The following is a 19450-nucleotide window of genomic DNA, read 5'->3' as shown; positions in this document are numbered from 1 at the left end:
TGAGGGAGGTTATTGGAGGTCAGTGTTGGAGGTACATCTGGAATGTTCAGCCCCTGAGATTTTGGGGAATGCTTTCATCTTGTGTCCCTGCTTGGCCATGGAAATCTCCAGTCATTGATGAAGCCATTGTCAGTGTTACTGTTCTAAGCTGGGGGTGGTATTTGGTTTGTCGTCGTTATTAAGAGCAACCCAAGCTGCACACCTGTTCTAATCTATTTGTAGACAGGTCAAGTCACCTACAGCCCTAAAAGTGCTTCACGGCTGTGTGTGAAGGTATTGTAATTTGTATTTTTAGGCTTGCTATTGATAGTGTGAGAGATGGATAGAGAGAGAAATAAAGAGATTGAGAGGAAAGCAGAACTGCTTCATATTCAGTATAATCACACACAGATGGAGGAGTCACAGCAGCCAAATCTCTGCTGGAATCAAATCGGGCAAATAGGACTCCGTCTTTAGGGAGACCCACTCCTTCACCACACACACACACAGGTTCAGTGCACTACCCTCAGACCACCTTCCAACTCCACCTCACAGCGCTGCCGTGGTAATGGCCTGCCTCTCTTAACAATAAATTGTTGAATAAAAACAATCATGATCATTTATGGTAAACTTTTAAGTCATCAAAATAGATTCCCAGAATTCAGAGGGCATACATCACCTCAAATGGAGCTCCATGTGTTTTCTGGGTTGCCTCTCAAACAGGCTTCATTATGTTGTGGTCCTAGACTTCAAACAAATGGGTAAAACCTCATTGACATAAGTATTCACACCCCTAAGTCAATACCTTGTAGAAGCACCTTTTGGCAGTGATTACAGCTGTGAGTCTTGCTGGGTAAGTCTCTAAGAGCTTTCCACATCTGGATTGTGCAACATTTGCAGATTATTATTTTCAAAATTCTTCAAGCTTTGTCAGATTGTATTGTTGATCATTGCTAGACAACCATTTTCAGGTCTTGCCATAGATTTTCAAGTAGATTTATAGTACCAGTCAGAAGTTTGGACACACCTACTCATTCTGTCACAATCGTCATAATAAGCGGACCAAGGCGCAGCGTGAGAGACATACATCTTCCTTTTATTAGACGAAGACGTACCACGAAACACTCTTACAAAACTAACAAAACGACCGTGAAGCTATAAACAAAAGTGCACACACAAGCTACTAACGTTCAACATAGACAATTACCCACAAACACCTAAAGCCTATGGCTGCCTTAAATATGGCTCCCAATCAGAGACAACAATAAACAGCTGTCTCTGATTGAGAACCAAATCAGGCAACCATAGACTTTCCTAAACACCTACACTGAACACAACCCCATACATACTACAAAACCCCCTAAACAATACACACACCCTAAACTAGACAAAACACACAAACATCCCCCATGTCACACCCTGACCTAACTAAACTAATAAAGAAAATCAATATAACAAAGGCCAGGGTGTGACACATTCCAAGGTTTTTCTTTATTTTTTCATATTTTGTACATTGTCGAATAACAGTGAAGACATCAAAACGATGAAATAACACATATGGAATCATGTAGTAACCAAAAAAAGTGTTAAACAAATCAAAATATATATTATATTTGAGCTTCTTCAAAGTAACCCCCCTTTGCCTTAATGACAGCTTTAAACACTCTTAGCATTCTCTCAACCAGCTTCATGAGGTCATGAGTCACCTGGAATGCATTACAATTAACAGGTGTACCTTGTTAAAAGTTAATTTGTGGAATCTTTTCCTTCTTAATGTGTTTGAGCCAATCAGTTGTGTTGTGACAAGGTAGGGTTGGTATACAGAAGATAGCCCTATTTCGTAGAAGACCAAGTCCATATTATGGCAAGAACAGATCAAATAAGCAAAGAGAAACAACAGTCCATCATTACTTTAAGGCATGAAGGTCAGTCAATGCGGAAAATTTCATGAACTTTGAAAATGTCTTCAAGTGCAGTTGCAAAAACCATCAAACTCTATGATGAAACTGGCTCTCATGAGGACCGCCATAGGAAAGGAAGACCCAGAGTTACCTCTGCTGCAGAGGATAAGTTCATTAGAGTTAACTGCACCTCAAATTGCAGCCCAAATAAATTATTCAGAGTTCAAGTAATCTCAACATCAACTGTTCAGAGGAGACTGCGTGAATCAGGCCTTCATGGTCGAATTGCTGCAAAGAAACCACTACTAAAGGACACCAATAAGAAGAAGAGACTTGCTTGGGCCAAGAAACACGAGCAATGGACATTCGACCGGTGGAAATCTGTCCTTTGGTCCAAATTTCCAAATTTGAGATTTTTGGTTCCAACTGCCGTGTCTTTGTGAGACGCAGAGTAGGTGAATGGATGATCTCCGCATGTGTGGTTCCCACCATGAATAATGGAGGAGGAGGTGTGATGATGTGGGGGTGCTTTGCTGGTGACACTTTCAGTGATTTATTTAGAAATCAAGGCACACTTAACCAGCTACCACAGCATTCTGCAGCGATATGCCATCCTATCTGGTTTGCGCTTAGTGGGGCTGTCATTTGTTTTTTTAACAGGACAATGACCCAACACACCTCCAGGCTGTGTAGGGGCTATTTGACCAAGAAGGAGAGTGATGGAGTGCTTCATCAGATGACCTGGCCCCCACAATCACCTGACATCAACCCAATTGAGATGGTTTGGGATGAGTTGGACCGCAGAGTGAAGGAAAAGCAGCCAACAAGTGCTCAGAATATGTGGGAACTCCTTCAAGACTGTTGGAAAAGCATTCCAGGTGAAGCTGATTGATAGCATGCCAAGAGTGTGCAAAGCTGTCATCAAGGCAAAGGGTGGCTACTTTGAAGAATCTACAATTTTTATAAATCTTGGTTTGTTTAACACTTTTTTGGTTACTACATGATTCCATGTGTTATTTCACAGTTCTGATGTCTTCACTATTATTCTACAATGTAGAAAATAGTAAAAATAAAGAAAAACCCTTGAATGAGTAGGTGTGTCCAAACTTTTGACTGGTACTGTAACTCGGCCACTCAGGAACATTCACTGTCTTCTTGGCAAGCAACTCCAGTGTAGATTTGGTCTTGTGTTTTTGGTTATTGTCCTGCTGAAAGGTGAATTCATCTCCCAGTGTCTGGTGGAAAGCAGACTGAACCAGGTTTTCCTCTAGCATTTTACCTGTGCTTAGCTCCATTCCATTTATTTTTTATCCTGAAAAACTCCCCGGTCCGTAACAATTGCAGGCATACCCATAACATGATGCAGCCGACGCTATGCTTGCAAATATGGAGAGTGCTACTCAGTAATGTGTTGTATTGGATTTGCCTCAAACATAACACTTTGTATTCAGGACAAAAAGTTAATTGCTTTGCCACATTTCTTTGCAGTGTTACTTTGGTATTGGTATTTTATTAGTATCCCCACTCTTCCTGGAGTCCACACAAAACATGAATCATGACATAATACAGAACACTAATAGACAAGAACAGCTCAAGGACAGAACTACATCAATTTGTGCCTTGTTGCAAACAAGATGTATGTTTTGGAATATTTTTATTCTGTACAGGCTTCCTTCTTTTCACTCTGTTAATGAGGTTAGTCTTGTGGAGTAACTATAATGTTGTTGTTCCATCCTCAGTTATCTGCTATCACAACCATTAAACTCTGTAACTGTTTTAAAGTCACCATTGGCCTCATGGTGAAATCCCTGAGCGGTTTCCTTCCTCTCCAGCAACTGAGTTAGGAATGATGCCTGTATCTTTGTAGTGACTGGGTGTATTTCTACACCTTCCAAAGTGTAATTAATAACTTCACCATGCTCAAAGGGATATTCAATGTCTTATTTTTTACCAATAGGTGCCCTTCTTTGCGAGGCATTGGAAAACCTCCCTGGTCTTCTGTTTGAAATTCACTGCTCGACTGACGGACCTTACAGACAATTACATGAGTAGGGGTATAGAGATGAGGTGGTCATTCAAAAATCATGTTAAACACTGTTATTGCACACAGAGTGAGTCCATGCAACTTATTATTTGACTTGTTAACCTTTCTGATCTACCCATCCCGGTATCGGGATAATTGTCATCAGCAACGCTGAATAGCATAGCGCCACAGTCAAATAATATTACTAAAAAATATTCATATTCATGAAATCACAAGTGCAATATTGCAAAACACAGCTTAGCCTTTTGTTAATCCACCTGTTGTCTCAGATTTTGAAATTATGTTTTACAGCGAAAGCAATACAAGCATTTGTGTAAGTTTATCGATCGCTCGACAAAACATTAAGTACACTTAGCATCAGGTTACTTGGTCACGAAAATCAGAAAAGCAATCAAATTAATCGTTTACCTTTGATGATCTTCAGATGTTTTCACTCACGAGACTCCCAGTTAGACAACAAATGTTCCTTTTGTTCCATAAAGATTATTTTTATATCCAAATACCTCCGTTCGTTTGGCGCGTTATCCTCAGAAATCCACAGGAAAGAGCGGTCACGACAACGCAGACGGAAATTCCAAATAATATCCATAATGTCCACAGAAACATGTCAAACGTTTTTTATAATCAATCCTCAGGTTGTTTTTCAAATATATATTCGATAATATATCAACCGGGAGTGTTGGTTTTTCAATAGGACCGGGAGTAACAATGGCCGCCTTTCTCTGTTGCGCAAAACTCACTCTGAGAGCCCCCACCTATCCACTTACGCAATGTGATCGTTCTCGCTCATTTTTCAAAATAAAAGCCTGAAACTATGTCTAAAGACTGTTGACACCTTAGGGAAGCCATAGAAAAATCTGGTTGATATCCCTTTAAATGGATGATAGGCATATATAAGAACAGAGAGGTTTCAAAAAAAGAGGCACTTCCTGATTGGATTTTCCTCAGGTTTTCGCCTGCAATATCAGTTCTGTTAAACTCACAGACAATATTTTGACCGTTTTGTAAACTTTAGAGTGTTTTCTATCCTAATCTGACAATTATATGCATATTCTAGTTTCGGGGGCTGAGGAATAGGCAGTTTCAAATGGGTACGTTTTTTAGCCAAAAACGAAAATACTGCCCCCTATACTTAAGAAGTTTTAAGCACATTTTTACTCCTTAACATATTTAGGCTTGCCATAACAACAGGGTTGAATACTTATTGACTTAAGACATTTCAGCTTTTCATTTGTAATTCATTTGATTTTTCTTCTCTAAAAACATAATTTCACTTTGACATTATGGGGTATTGTGTGTAGACCGGTGACAAAAAAAATCGCTATTTAATCCATTTCAAATTGAGGCTGTAACACAACAGAATGTGGAAAAAGTCAAGAGTTGTGAATACTTTCTGAATGCACTGTAATGCTCTTAAATGGGATTTTTTGCTTTGGAGTGAAATTTATGGCACTGAACCCTGAACTGTTCTTTGGCCTTTGGGGGCACGGATGAAACTGTATCTGTGTGACATGCACATGGCTGAGGTTAACTCCTCTTATGGGGAAAGACACTGCAGAGACAGGAAATGAGATATGTATGTCCCGCTGTGTTTTTAATTAACTAATCTTTCTCCAATATGACATGCTCTTCCATCCAGCTCTACTTACGTACATTAGATCCCAGTACATTTGCTTTACATCCACTCTCTGACTCCTGACTCTTGAGGGTTCATCCACCGGTCTTGGTGGTTGGCCAGTTTCTCCTGGTCCCTCCAGGAATATCCTGCTTCCCTCACCTCTGATTCCACCATGTCCTTTGTTAACTCAATTACGTGGCTATGACGCGTTCCCACATTCATAAGCGTTGTATGAATGTGTCTAATTCCACTGTAGTTGATGATGACAACGGCATTGATGATGACTATGATGATGATTTTATTGAATCTGTTAGGAAGTAGAGTGTGTGTCATAAGGCATATGTACCACACAGCATTTACAAGTAAGGACGGCATACCAAACAGCACAGTATAGTTCCCACGCTTCTCTCCTTCTGATCCCAGCCTCTGTCTGTCTCCCTCTCTGTGTGTCCAGATGTGGAGCTCCTGTCTATGGACAGCACAGAGGCCAGCTGCTGGGTGAACAACAAGCTGCGTGGCCACGAGGAGCAGTGGAAGGAGGATGACTGCACCTTCTGTCAGTGTGTGGATGGAGAGCCCCACTGTACCGCCATGGCCTGCAAACAGAGCTGTCAGAACCCAGTCAAGATCCCTGGAGAATGCTGCCCCTTCTGCGAGGGTTCGTGTGGAGACACACACAAAATAATATCTGTATGCACATACTGTACTTGATCACATATAGCCTGTAGCAGGGACTACAGCTGACTTATAACTGCCTTAAACATACAACTGAGAAAAAACGATTGGCTAGTGTTGAAGTAGTTGGAGATTTAAGTCTGAAACTAGCAAGGAACAGGTCAAATGTAATGCTAAATATGTTCTAGACATAGCCCACATAGTCATAAGCAGTCAATTTCCTCACAAGGAAATATCTCACGTTGCACTTCTTCTGAAGTAGCCTTATATTGCATTTACAGACAATGGACATACCAAACGTTTTGATGGAAGATTGAATTTTCAGTTCAACTAGCCTAATAGGGCAGGAAAGAGAGTTACACAGACTCACAGTTTTTAATCTAATTATATTGTCTAATTGAAATGTTTCTGATGTATTGTGTAAGGGTCAGGGGCACCGCCACCAATTGCATCTGGCATTCCATTGAGCTCTTGATATAGCCAACATAGTGTATCTGTCAAAACTGATATCATAAACAACTTGCAACTCGCCAGCTGATTTTCAGGAATTCACCCCCATTAATGGTCACCCCCTCACATGGCAATGTAGCTACATCCGATGTATAACATGTCAATGTAGCTACATCCGATGTATAACATGTCAATGTAGCTACATCCGATGTATAACATGTCAATGTAGCTACATCCGATGTATAACATGTCAATGTAGCTACATCCGATGTATAACATGTCAATGTAGCTACATCCGATGTATAACATGTCCATGTAGCTACATCCGATGTATAACATGTCCATGTAGCTACATCCGATGTATAACATGTCAATGTACATCTGGCAATTAACGTCCTCATCGGTAAATGGAACTGTTCCTACTGCGCTGTACAGTCAGTTTGAGCTCGGAACCTGACTGGTGGAACTGGACTGTAGGATAGTCTCTCCCCCTGAAGCTATGTGGAGGCCATGTTGGCCGCTCATTAAAGGGGAGGCCACGGAGCATTCTTCAGCTGCAGGCTCCTTTGTGATTTTTTTATTGGCCCAGCCCGCAATATGAGACCCACCTGCATGAGGAGTGGCTTAGACTGAGGGGTTAAATCCGATTTATGGTCATTCCGGTGTCTGTATTGGCCACACAGCATTTACTGCGATGCGGCCTCTGCAGAAGTCAGGGCATTCATATTTCCTGTGCTTCACGGAGCAGAGCGTAGCTGTTGTGAAGGATGTTGTCAAGGAAGTGAGTTTGTGTTTATACAGGACGTACCGCCCCAACCTACCTTCAACCAAACATGTCAGTGCGGAGCTATACGGAGCTCTCCGCATTGTTACAAAATTTGGGAGGCTCACGGTGATGCGGTAGAGAGCTTGATTTGGCCTCCGCAAGCCTCCTGAGGCTCCGCAATCACGTCACACCTACCGTACAGAGCCTCCGGACTGCATTGCCGGATCAAGCTTAATTGGAGTGGATCACTGTTTCTTTGTGAGCGTAATTAGTTACAGCTCGTTTGGTGCTCCTCCCTCCGAATGTAGCAAGATAATGGAGAGCCCCCCCCAACTAAACCCCCACCTAGCTTCCCCTGGTTGTGGCTTGTACATGTGTGACTCAGGCCAGCATTACACCTCATCTCTGGTGGGCTCCAGTGATGATGTGGCCCTCTGGGTCTGTCCAGTGCCAGCCTCTGACTCACCAGACTCCCACACACAGGCTTCTCTGTTTGTGCTTGAGCCAAGCCGTGCTCCTGCACTCCTCCAGGTCGTTTAGACAACATGTGAGGTGCTTATTCATCAAAGCCCTCTGATAGAGAGCACCTATATCTGGTGTAATGGCCCTGCGTTTATCTCTAATCACAGCGCTCTCTCTCAGATGGCAGCAACGTGAACACTGAACCATTTCTGTTGGCATGGAGATGGATGTGTAACATTGTGTGTCTAAGTGTACTGCTCTTTACTCTTTGCTCTCATAAAAGCCTAATTTGAGAATAGTATGACATGTCTGTGAGTGTTATAGGCTTCACAGAGGCAGGTATAGAATGACATGTCATAGAGAGTTATAGCAGCATCATATGAAGGTTATAACCTGCTTTTCTGTCCCACAGAGCCTTCGTATGAGACGGTGAGCCCTATGCTGTGTCCTCGTCTGGAGAACTGCTCTTTCTCAGGGAAGGACTGCCCCTACGGCTTCCAGCAGGACAACAACGGCTGCCTGCTCTGCCAGTGCCTCAACCGTGAGTCTCACACCAGACGCAAAGAGTTAAACACAGATACATAAACACACATAAACACGAACACACATGAACACACACATACCATAAACACAGACATGCTGGAACTTGTTCCAAATGTCAAATCCCTGGCACATTATCTCCAATACAGAAACATAAAGCAAATATCTGTCGCACCTCATTTGTTACCATGGCTGCATGGTATTTGCAGTTTTTTTGTCATTGGAATTCGCTAATGAAAAGCCCTATAGAAAACTAACATGGTGTTGATGGATGAGCCAGCCTATGGTAAGGTGACCTCCATGTGAACTGTTTCAGATTACTCCTGCCCTGACCTGGGGAAATACTGCTCGCTGCAATGCCCTGTGGGATACGAGAAGGATGACTTTGGCTGCGAGGTGTGTGAGTGCAGCTCTCCAATGCCCAAGTGCCGACCCCTGACCTGCAGCAAGACCTGCCCCTACGGATATGTGTAAGTCCTCTGAAGGGTCTACACATCTTCAAGTTAAGCACTGCTCATTATTCACCCCTTATTTTCCACGCAGCTCAAAGGCTGTTACAGACCCACTGGTCACGACTGAAAGGCCAAAGCCTGAAGGAATGGTGATTTGTGTGGTTTATTATTGACATGGGCCCTGACATACAATCCACTCTCTCTTTAGCTGGAAAAACACATTTCATAAATCATTTTTCCGTCTCAAAACAACGCTAAAAAACGCATCTGCACAAAAGCGGCCTTTATGAATTGTATACAATGAGATTCTTCTTGTATCTGAACCATGCTCTCTGGAGCCTCCGCTCAAGATGGGCCTGATATGTCTGCACAGGATTCCAGCAGAGAGGCAACCCAAGGGGGAAGAGGAGCAGGAAGCGGTGGCTTCATCACTCATAAGCATCGGTTCAGGACTGGCTTCAGAAGTCTGAATCCTCGATGAGCTAAGTAATGCATCACTTTTCTAGCAGAGTGGTGCTTCTGAAATGGACCAGTGAAAAGACACAGAGACGGCTTTGTGTAAATAGGCTGCATTTATGACCTCTGCAGAGAACTCTAGAGTATATCATCAACTATATAATTTGTGGCGTATGTGACTAAACCACGATTAATACAAACCTCATAAATTATACTTGCTTTGAACAGTCCAGTTTTCTTATCTCAACAATGTAGAGGGGGGAAAGCGTGACCACTGAGCAGTGGGCTGTCAGAGTGGGTCAGAGCCCTAAAGGTGTGTTTACATTGACATTTGGCACAGTTGAGCGCCTTGGGCAGGACACAAAGGAGGACTTAAAGCGTTTCCCCTCCTCAATGGGTCTAAATCATCATCGGATCTGATAGGACGTGCACGGCATTCTCCTGCTGCCCGGGCCGGCACAGAGACAGCAGCCCCAGAGCCAAGCATGGTGCACAAAATTCCACACACCACCTTTTAACAAAGCCCAGCTCCCAAGGTGGCCAGACTTTCTGTCTCTGTGTTTGTACACGGAGGGCCCAGCCAGCTCAGAGCTCAGCCTGGCCTCTCCATACTGCCTTTACTGCCGTTTCAGCAGAGATGTGCCCTCTGCTAGTGGATCGGCTGCTGTGGGACACAGGGTTAATCTCCTGTTTTATTTATGTGGCCGACAGAGACTAATAGTATAATTAATCCCACCTAACGAGCTCAATGTTTAATTGAAAAGATGGGTTACTTATTCCAGAAAAAGAGAGAGCGTAAGAGAGGCTGGAGTGATGTAATAGATGAGCCCATCTGATCAACATAATTTCTCAACCTGCTGCTCTTCTACACTGAGTGTACAAAACATTAGGAACACCTGCTTTTTCCATGAAACAGACTTACCAGGTGAATCCAGGTGAAAGCTATGTCATGACGTTGGCCTGTGGGTAATGTTTATGAACCCCCCCCATAAATACCTTTCTCCCTTCCCTCTCTCTTGACTCTACTGGGGGACTCTTGAATAGCCTTTGTTAAACATAGAGAGTCTTGGAACATCAAACAAGTGGAGGGAAAGGAACCCTATTTCGGTAAAAGAACCAGTTGAAAATATGCGTTGGTACTTAATGAATATGATGTCAATTCGGTTGTCATCTGAGACATTATGACTGATGACAGGACGACATAAACTGTATCTGGGAAAGTCTACACATTATAGTTATCAGATTCACATGGAATTGTTGTGCAATTTAAATGCATTTAACTTCTTTATGATAGGGGGCAGCATTTGCACTTTTGGATGAATTGCGTGCCCATAGTGAACTGCCTCCTACTCTATCCCAGATGCTAATTATTACTATTGGATATAAAACACTCTGAAGTTTCTAAAACTGTTTGAATGATGTCTGTGAGTATAACAGAACTCATATGGCAGGCAAAAAGCTGAGAAAAAATCCAAACAGGAAGTGAGAATTCTGAGACTGGTCAATGTTCAACTCATCGCCTATTCAATTCCCTGTAAGATATGGATCTGTTTGCACTTCCTACGCCTTCCACTAGATGTCAACAGTCTGTAGAACGTGGAATGAAGCTTATACTGTGATGTTGAGCCGGATGGGAGGTGTTTCAGTCAGTGGTCTGGCAGAATGCCAGTTCCTGGTCACGCACGTTCCAAACGATATCGTCTTGCTTTCCATAACTTCTAGAGACACAAAGGAATTCTCCAGTTGGAACGTTATTGGATAGTTATGATAACAACATCCTGAAGATTGATTGTCTACTTAGTTTGACCAGTTTATTCGACCTGTTATATAACTTTTTGAAGTTTTCGTCCGAGTTCGCCTGCATCTGCGCGAGTGTTTGGACATGTGCACTAAACATGCTAGCAAAAGTAGCTACTTAGACATAAGTTATGGACATTATCGAACAAAACAACAATTTATTGTGGAACTAGGATACCTGGGAGTGCATTCTGATGAAGATGATCAAAGGTAAGGGAATATTTATGATGTAATTTCGTATTTCTGTTGACTCCAACATGGCGGAGAAATTTTGTTATTTTTGAGCGCCGTCTCAGATTATTGCATGGTGTGCTTTTTACGTAAAGTTCTTTTGAAACCTGACACAGCGGTTGCATTAAGAACAAGTGTATCTTTAATTCTATGTAAAACATGTATCTTTCATCAAAGTTTATGATGAGTATTTCTGTTATTTGACGTGGCTCTCTGCAATTTCTCCGGATATTTTGGAGGCATTTCTGAACATGGCGCCAATGTAAACCGAGATTTGTGGATATAAATATGCACATTATCGAACAAAACATAAATGTATTGTGTAACATGATGTCCTAAGAGTGTCATCTGATGAAGATCATCAAAGGTTAGTGATTAATTTTATCTCTATTTCTGCTTTTTGTGACTACTATCTTTTGCTGGGAAAATGGCTGTGTTTTTCTGTGGCTATGTACTGAGCTAACATAATCGTTTGGTGTGCTTTCGCCGTAAATCCTTTTTGAAATCAGACATGTTGGCTGAATTCACAACATGTGTAGCTTTAATTTGGTGTCTTTCATGTGTGATTTCATGAAAGATTGATTTTTATAGTAATATATTTAAATTTGGCTTTTGGCCAAGTGGGACGCTACCGTCCCACATATCCCAGAGAAGTTAAATGAAACTATTTGTGAAAAGATTAAATGTAATTTTAGCTTCCAAATGAGATAATTGGGTTTTCATAAGAATAGAGCTCTGCTCAATCAGTGGCCCGCCCCTGTGAAGAGACATGGGTTATAAACTATGAAACACACCCTTCTCTCCCTCCACTATATAAGCCCTTGATGAAAATGTAACCTCCTGTTCCGGGTACAATAGGACGACGGTCCGATGTCAGAAGGATTCAGATAATAACTACAGAACGAAGCCAACCTCAGCGTGAGCTTTGGTTGCGAATGGTATGAACTTTGAACTCTTATTCGCTACAGAAGTGATACCTCCTAGCCGTTGAGTTAGCAGCAGCCGCTGTAAACGTGGGCTAGGAAAGGACGGACAGAGTATCCCATCTACCACACAACGACGAGACTACAACGTATTCTGTTTACCACCAGAGACACTCTTCAAAGGACAAAGGACTCTGTTGGGCAACACGGCCTTCCATCTACCACCAACCTATTGAAGCGCAGCTCAGAGTAAATATTTATTGCATTTTCCTTTTCCAAATGGGCGGTAATTTAGAATGCATAAGATTCTGTATTTACGATAGAGTAGCTGCCTACGGCCGATAGAGACATAGCTTCTCCCTTTGTTCCTCAAGTCTTCCCGCTCTTTCACTCAAACCCAACCCCCGTTCTTTGCGTAACCAGCTGTCATATCTGTTCCGTCCGCTAGGGGCGTTTTCCTTTATGACATCATTTGTAATCAAGGTATGATTCATTCTGTGTATGTGTAATTCTGTGTGATTAGTTAGGTATTTAGTAAATAAATAATTAAACCCAATTTTGTATTGCTGATTACACTTGTTAGCCAGGGTTCGTGAAGATAACCAAGAATTTACAACTTTCAGATGAGACTGAAATAAGGTGACGATTAATATTGACTGCTATTGATGTAAAATATAACTAGGTCTTTCAGAGTTTATTCAGAAGATAACAGCTCTATAAACACTCTTTCGTGGTGCCCCGGCTTTCTAGTTAATTACATTTACATGATTAGCTTAATCAGGTAATATTAATTACAGGAAAAGGATTTTATAGAATAGCATGTCATATCACTTAATCCGGCATAGCCAAAGACACGACAGCTATGATCCCTTATTGATGTCACTTCTTAAATCCACTTAAATCAATGTAGATGAAAGGGAGGAGACAGATTAAAGAAGGATTGTTAAGCCTTGAGACATTTGAGACATGGATTGTGTATGTGTGCCATTCAGACGGTGAATGGGCGAGAAAATATTTAAGTGCCTTTGAACGGGGTATGGTAGTAGGTGCCAGGTGCCCTGGTTTGTGTTAAGAACTGCAACCCTGCTGGGTTTTTCACTCTCAACAGTTTCCCGTGTGTATCAAGAATGGTCTACCACTCAAAGGACATCCAGCCAACTTGACACAACTGTGGGAAGCATTGGAGTCAACATGGGCCAGAATCCCTATGGAACACTTTCCTTGTAGAGTCCATGCCCCAACAAATTGAGGCTGTTCTGAGGGCAAAAGGGGGGGTGCAACTCAATATTAGGAAGGTTTCATTTAAAAAAATAAAAATTGTAATTTTTTACCCCTTCCCCCCAATTTTCATGATTACGATCTTGTCTCATTGCTGCAACTCCGCAACGGGCTCAGGAGAGGCGAAGGTCGAGTCATGCGTCCCCTAAAACATGACCCGCCTAACCAAGCTTCTTAACACCCGCTCGCTTAACCCCGGAAGCCAGCTGCACCAATGTGTCGGAGGAAACACCGTTCAACTGATGACCGAAGTCAGCCTGCAGGTGCCCGGCCACAAGGAGTCGCTAGAGCGCGATGAGCCAAGTAAAGCCTGCAATGCAGTGCCTTAGACCGCTGCGCCACTCGGGAGGCCAGGAAGGTGTTCGTAATGTTTTGTACGCTCAGTGTGCGTTTTATGACATCCATAGTTGGATCCAACTAGGTCACATGATCTGTGTCTGTTCCTAGCTAAATTACAGGCTGTTTTCTCTGTTTGTATCCTCCATAGCTTTAGGACATTTAGTGGGGGTTTAGTTTCATTTCAGTCCCCATGTAGATTGTCTCTCAAACTCCTCAGGGTTTGTTTTTCCTCTGGTACTAACTCATCCCTGTGTCTAGGTCTGTATCTGCTCTCTACAGAATTTAACTCCCTGCTCTGTTTACAAATCAACCATGATGATGAGCTCATAGTTAATAGAGAGCATTGCCTCTCAGTACCTATGTCCCTTAATCAACCTGGCTGCATTAATATCATCTGGCCCTGCTCTGGGCCTCACATATCAGCCAAAGGCTTTGGTAGCAATACAGTAACTATCTGAATAGGTTGAATCAAATGGAAAGCATCCGAATTGGCTTTAAACCCAGTGCCCTAGACTCTAGCATTGATATGGTGTTTGCGCTGTGCACCATGGGGCTCTCACGTGTTCCAGGGTGCTGCTTTTATCTGGCCTCTTCAAAGGCAACTAATATACCAGGGGATAACAGAACCATGTATCTATTATACCATACCTGACCATCTGGCTCCACGGCAGCATTCCACCAGACCGCTCACAAGACTACTGGCTATTGAGCTTTCACTGAAACATGCACCATTTGAGCTGTAAAGACAGCCTTCTTATCTTGCCCTCTCACATGACATATCTGATAAAGACATCTGTGTGTTCTATCTATCCCACAGGAGGAATAAGCACGGCTGTGAGATGTGTCGCTGTGTCAAGTGTCCCCCCTTCACCTGTGACAAGCACTGCAGCGATGGCTACCGGCAGAACAGGAAGGGCTGCTCCATCTGCATGTGCAAAGGTATGGTGCTCATCTGTCTGTCTGTCTCATCTGGTCCGCATCAATATTCATCCCTCTGGGTCAGCCGTTCACACGACTACACTTCCATAACAACAAAAGTAGTGTGTGTGTGTGTGTGACCATGTGTGTGTGACCATGTGTGTGTGTGAGTGAGCGTGTGTGAGTGAGGGTGTGTGTGTGAGTGAGCGTGTGTGTGTGAGAGTGAGTGAGTGAGTGAGTGAGTGAGTGAGTGAGTGAATTACATTTTATTTTGAGTCAAATCGGCAAACCATCCCTTATGGGATTAATTGACACAAACAAATATTACAATAATTCACTATGGTAATTAAATGATCACTCTTCTTCCGGTGTTCTCTGCATCGCATAAAGAGTGGAAAAGAATCTGAAAAAGGTCCAAATCAATACATGATAGTAAATGACATCCCTAGAGCAGTACAATAATATACATACATACACACAGTATATATACACACATACTGTACATACAGTTGAAGTCGGAAGTTTACATACACTTATGTTGGAGTCAATAAAACCCGTTTTTCAACTACTCCACAAATTTCTTGTTAACAAACTATAGTTTTGGCAAGTCGGTTAGGACATCTACTTAATTTTTCCAACGTTTGTTAACATACAGATAATTTCACTTATAATTCACTGTATTCAAATTCCAGTGAGTCAGAAGTTTACATACACTAAGTTGACAGTGCCTTTAAACAGCTTGGAAAATTCCAGAAAATTATGTCATGGCTTTAGAAGCTTCTGATAGGCTAATTGACATAATTTGAGTCAATTGGAGGTGTACCTGTGGATGTATTTCAAGGCCTACCTTGAAGTGCCTCTTTGCTTGGCATCATGGGAAATCAAAAGAAATCAGCCAAGACCTCAGAAAAAAATTGTGGACCTCCACGAGTCTGGTTCATCCTTGGGAGCAATTTCCAAATGTCTGAAGGTACCACGTTCATCTGTACAAACAATAGTACGCAAGTATAGACACCATGGGACCACGCAGCCGTCATACCGCTCAGGAAGGAGACGCGTTCTGTCTCCTAGAGATGAGCGTACTTTGGTGCAAAAAGTGCAAATCAATCCCAGAACAACAGCAAAGGACCTTGTGAAGATGCTGGAGGAAACAGGTACAAAAGTATCTATATCCACAGTAAAACAAGTCCTATATCAACACAACCTGAAAGGCCGCTCAGCAAGGAAGAAGCCACCACTCCAAAACCACCATAAAAAAGCCAGCCTACGGTTTGCAACTGCACATGGGGACAAAGATCATACTTTTTGGAGAAATGTCCTCTGGTCTGATGAAACAAAAATATAACTGTTTGGACATAATCACCATCGTTATGTTTGGAGGAAAAAGGGGGAGGCTTGCAAGCCAAAGAACACCATCCCAACCGTGAAGCACGGAGGTGGCAGCTTCATGTTGTGGGGGTGCTTTGCTGCAGTAGGGACTGGTGCACTTCACAAAATAGATGGCATCATGAGGGAGGAAAATTATGTGGATATATTGAAGCAACATCTCAAGACATCAGTCATTAAGTTAAAGCTTGGTTGCAAATGGGTCTTCCAAATGGACAATGACCCCAAGCACACTTCCAAAGTTGTGTCAAAATGGCTTAAGGACAAAAAAGTCAAGGTATTGGAGTGGCCGTCACAAAGCCCTGACCTCAATCCTATAGAAAATTTGTGGGCAGAACTGAAAAAGCGTGTGCGAGCAAGGAGGCCTACAAACCTGACTCGGTTACACCAGCTCTGTCAGGAGAAATGGGCATACATTCACCCAACTTATTGTGGGAAGCTTGTGGAAGGCTACCCGAAACGTTTGACCCAAGTTAAACAATTTAAAAGGCAACGCTACCAAATACTAGTTGAGTGTATGTAAACTTCTGACCCACTGGGAATGTGATGAAAGAAATAAAAGCTGAAATAAATCATTCTCGCTACTATTATTCTGACATTTCACATTCTAAAAAATAAAGTGGTGATCCTAACTGACCTAAGACAGGGAATTTTTACTTGGATTAAAAGTCAGGAGTTGTGAAAAACTGAGTTTAAATGTATTTGGCTAAGGTGTATGTAAACTTCCGACTTCAACTGTACATACATACATACATACATACATACATACATACATACATACATACATACATACATACATACATACATAGCATACATAGCATACATAACATATACAGATAAATAAATACAGTACGTGTGTATTTGTGACATTTTGTGTGATCTTGTGTGTGACCATGTGTGTGTGATTGTGAGAGTGATCGTGTCTGTGTCCTGTAAAATGGATTCAGGGTGAGGAGTAGGATATATACTGTGAATTAGAGAGATAGGAGTCTCTCTGAAGTGTTGACTTTCTCCCACTATGTAGCAGATGTGATTTGCTGGGACCTTTAGCTGGTCTTATGAATGGATGTTTTGACTCTTGTTTTTATTTAACTCTCTCTGAGGCCTGTGTGTGCATGTCTGATTAGATTCACCAACCACAAAAGTCAAAGAAAGTTTGCGAACAGGTTACTTAAACACTGCCAGTTTTATTTGATGTGTTTATTTTCTTTTTTCAGTAATATTATAAATATTTTAGCTTGGCATATATTTTTGGTTTCTTGCTTAGCAAGACGCCGGTGCAGTGGGTCCATTTCCCCACACATAGACACTTCTGTCTATTCCACGGTCCTGTTGTTGACATTATTTTGATACTCTTGGATCAGGTACTCAGTGGACTGTTCAAGTATTTATGGATAGGAAACTTTTGGGGAGCTGTACCTTTTTCCGTGTGTATAACCGTGTGTTATATCAGTGTGTTAAGAGAGAAGAGAGACAAACATCCGCCCTGGATGTGAAAACATGGTGCGATTCACTGAACTACTGCAGTACGTTCTATTTTAAAACACTGTTCTCCCAGGACTTAACAGCCACACTGGGTCTATTCTAAAACACATTGGAGGCCAGTTATTGGCATTTGTGGGGTTTTATAAACTAAACCTATCCCTCAAAAGAAACACAGGACCTCAGCTTTGGGACCGGTGCCAAAAACCTCAGGGAAATGATTAAACTTTATTTATTTGTGGTGCTGTTGTAAATGGATTATTGGGAAATAAAGGGACTTTAAAAGGAAGGTCACATATTGGTGTTTGGTGAAGGTGGAGCTGAGAGGATCCAGGGACTGTAACAGAGCCAAGACAATAACATTTGCTGCCTTTACTATAAACCGTAAATAATTCTTCTTAATGAAATTTCCACTTTGAATTTCTGATGCCCTGAAACATCCCTGGTGACTGTTTCTCACAGGTTCAAGTCACCAGCCTCCCTCCCTGCCTAACGTCTGTTTGTCTGTGTTCATGTTTATTTTCCAGAGAGTGGCCACCTGCCAAGCACCACTGCCTCCACCCCTATGCCCAGCTACTGCCTGACCTCCAACGGGCACCGCTATGAGAAGGGTGAGAGCTGGCACGACGGCTGCCGAGACTGCTACTGCCACACTGGGAGAGAGATGTGTGTGCTCATATCCTGCCCTGTGCCCAGTTGTCCCAACCCCGTGGTCAGGCCTGACCAGTGCTGCCCCACTTGTGAAGGTACGTCTTGTCTGGAGCCACCTGGTCTATCAACACACACAGACAGGTCTGGCAGATCACAGTCCCCTAGGATCTCACTCTCCTAAGAGCCCACTTACTGCCCCAGTAGTCAACCCAGTCCTCAGGCTCCATGAACACTTTGTGTTTCTGTAAGGAGCAACACACACTGATACACAGTTACACACCCACGCCTCTTCATCCACACCTCTCCCAGAGTCACTCAGGATATTTATATGGGAGTGACTCAGTGGACTGTTCAAATATTTAGGAGTGAAAGAAGTCTACAACTTTCAGTCGCCCGTTTGTCAGTAGACAAGACATTAACTCCTTACAAATGTCAATCCTATCCTATCAATCCTACACAACCACACATACACGTTGTGTAACTGCCAGGCTTTAGTCTTTCAGCAATGATGTCACACATCTAATTGTAGTAAGCTGGGAATCTTGTTCTTTGTAGACTCTGCACTCTTTGAGTGTGTTGCTGTTATCTGTCTTTCCTAACCTATATATCATCTGTCCAGATGAATCAGGAAGTGGTCAGCCGGAGGGCAGGGACCTGGTGGTGTGCCGGGCCCCTGGGGGGGAACTCTATGTGGAGGGAGAGACCTGGAACCTAGACGACTGTACACGCTGCACCTGCAGGAAGGGCCGCGTCTTGTGCGACACTGAAGTGTGTCCCCCTGCTGTGTGTCAGGCCCCAACCAGGAACAAGGACACCTGTTGCCATGTCTGCCCAGGTACAGTACCTTACATCCCCTGCATCTGTCATAGGCTGCTTTACTAGGAAGCATCTAATGCCAAGCCATTTTCTTCTCTGTAAATGTAGAACTCCATCATCATATTAGCCTTGACAAGAGCAATTTCAGATAATATCAAAAGCCCTTACAGTACATCCAGGAATAACTCCAGAAAGAAATGTCAGTTTGTGGTCAGTCAGAGTGGGATAAATCTAAGCTGGAGCCATTATCAGCAGCATGTGGTTGTGGACTGTGGAGCCTTGCCTT

General features: G+C 42.7%; 1 protein-coding gene across 1 annotated transcript in view; it reads left to right on the top strand.

Moving 5' to 3' along the window:
- LOC120023749 (cysteine-rich motor neuron 1 protein-like) overlaps window positions 1-19450 on the top strand; it is a 54923-nt gene that overhangs the window by 29168 nt on the left and 6305 nt on the right. The window contains exons 6-11 of the mRNA XM_038967841.1: window positions 5997-6200; window positions 8308-8436; window positions 8752-8905; window positions 14729-14850; window positions 18225-18443; window positions 18968-19183. Of these exons, the coding sequence (XP_038823769.1) occupies window positions 5997-6200; window positions 8308-8436; window positions 8752-8905; window positions 14729-14850; window positions 18225-18443; window positions 18968-19183 (1044 nt within the window). The remainder of the gene's footprint in view (window positions 1-5996; window positions 6201-8307; window positions 8437-8751; window positions 8906-14728; window positions 14851-18224; window positions 18444-18967; window positions 19184-19450) is intronic.

The sequence above is a fragment of the Salvelinus namaycush genome, chromosome 28, assembly GCF_016432855.1.
Source record: "Salvelinus namaycush isolate Seneca chromosome 28, SaNama_1.0, whole genome shotgun sequence".
Classification (NCBI taxonomy): domain Eukaryota; kingdom Metazoa; phylum Chordata; class Actinopteri; order Salmoniformes; family Salmonidae; genus Salvelinus; species Salvelinus namaycush.
This window is presented reverse-complemented; position numbering and strand designations above follow the sequence as displayed.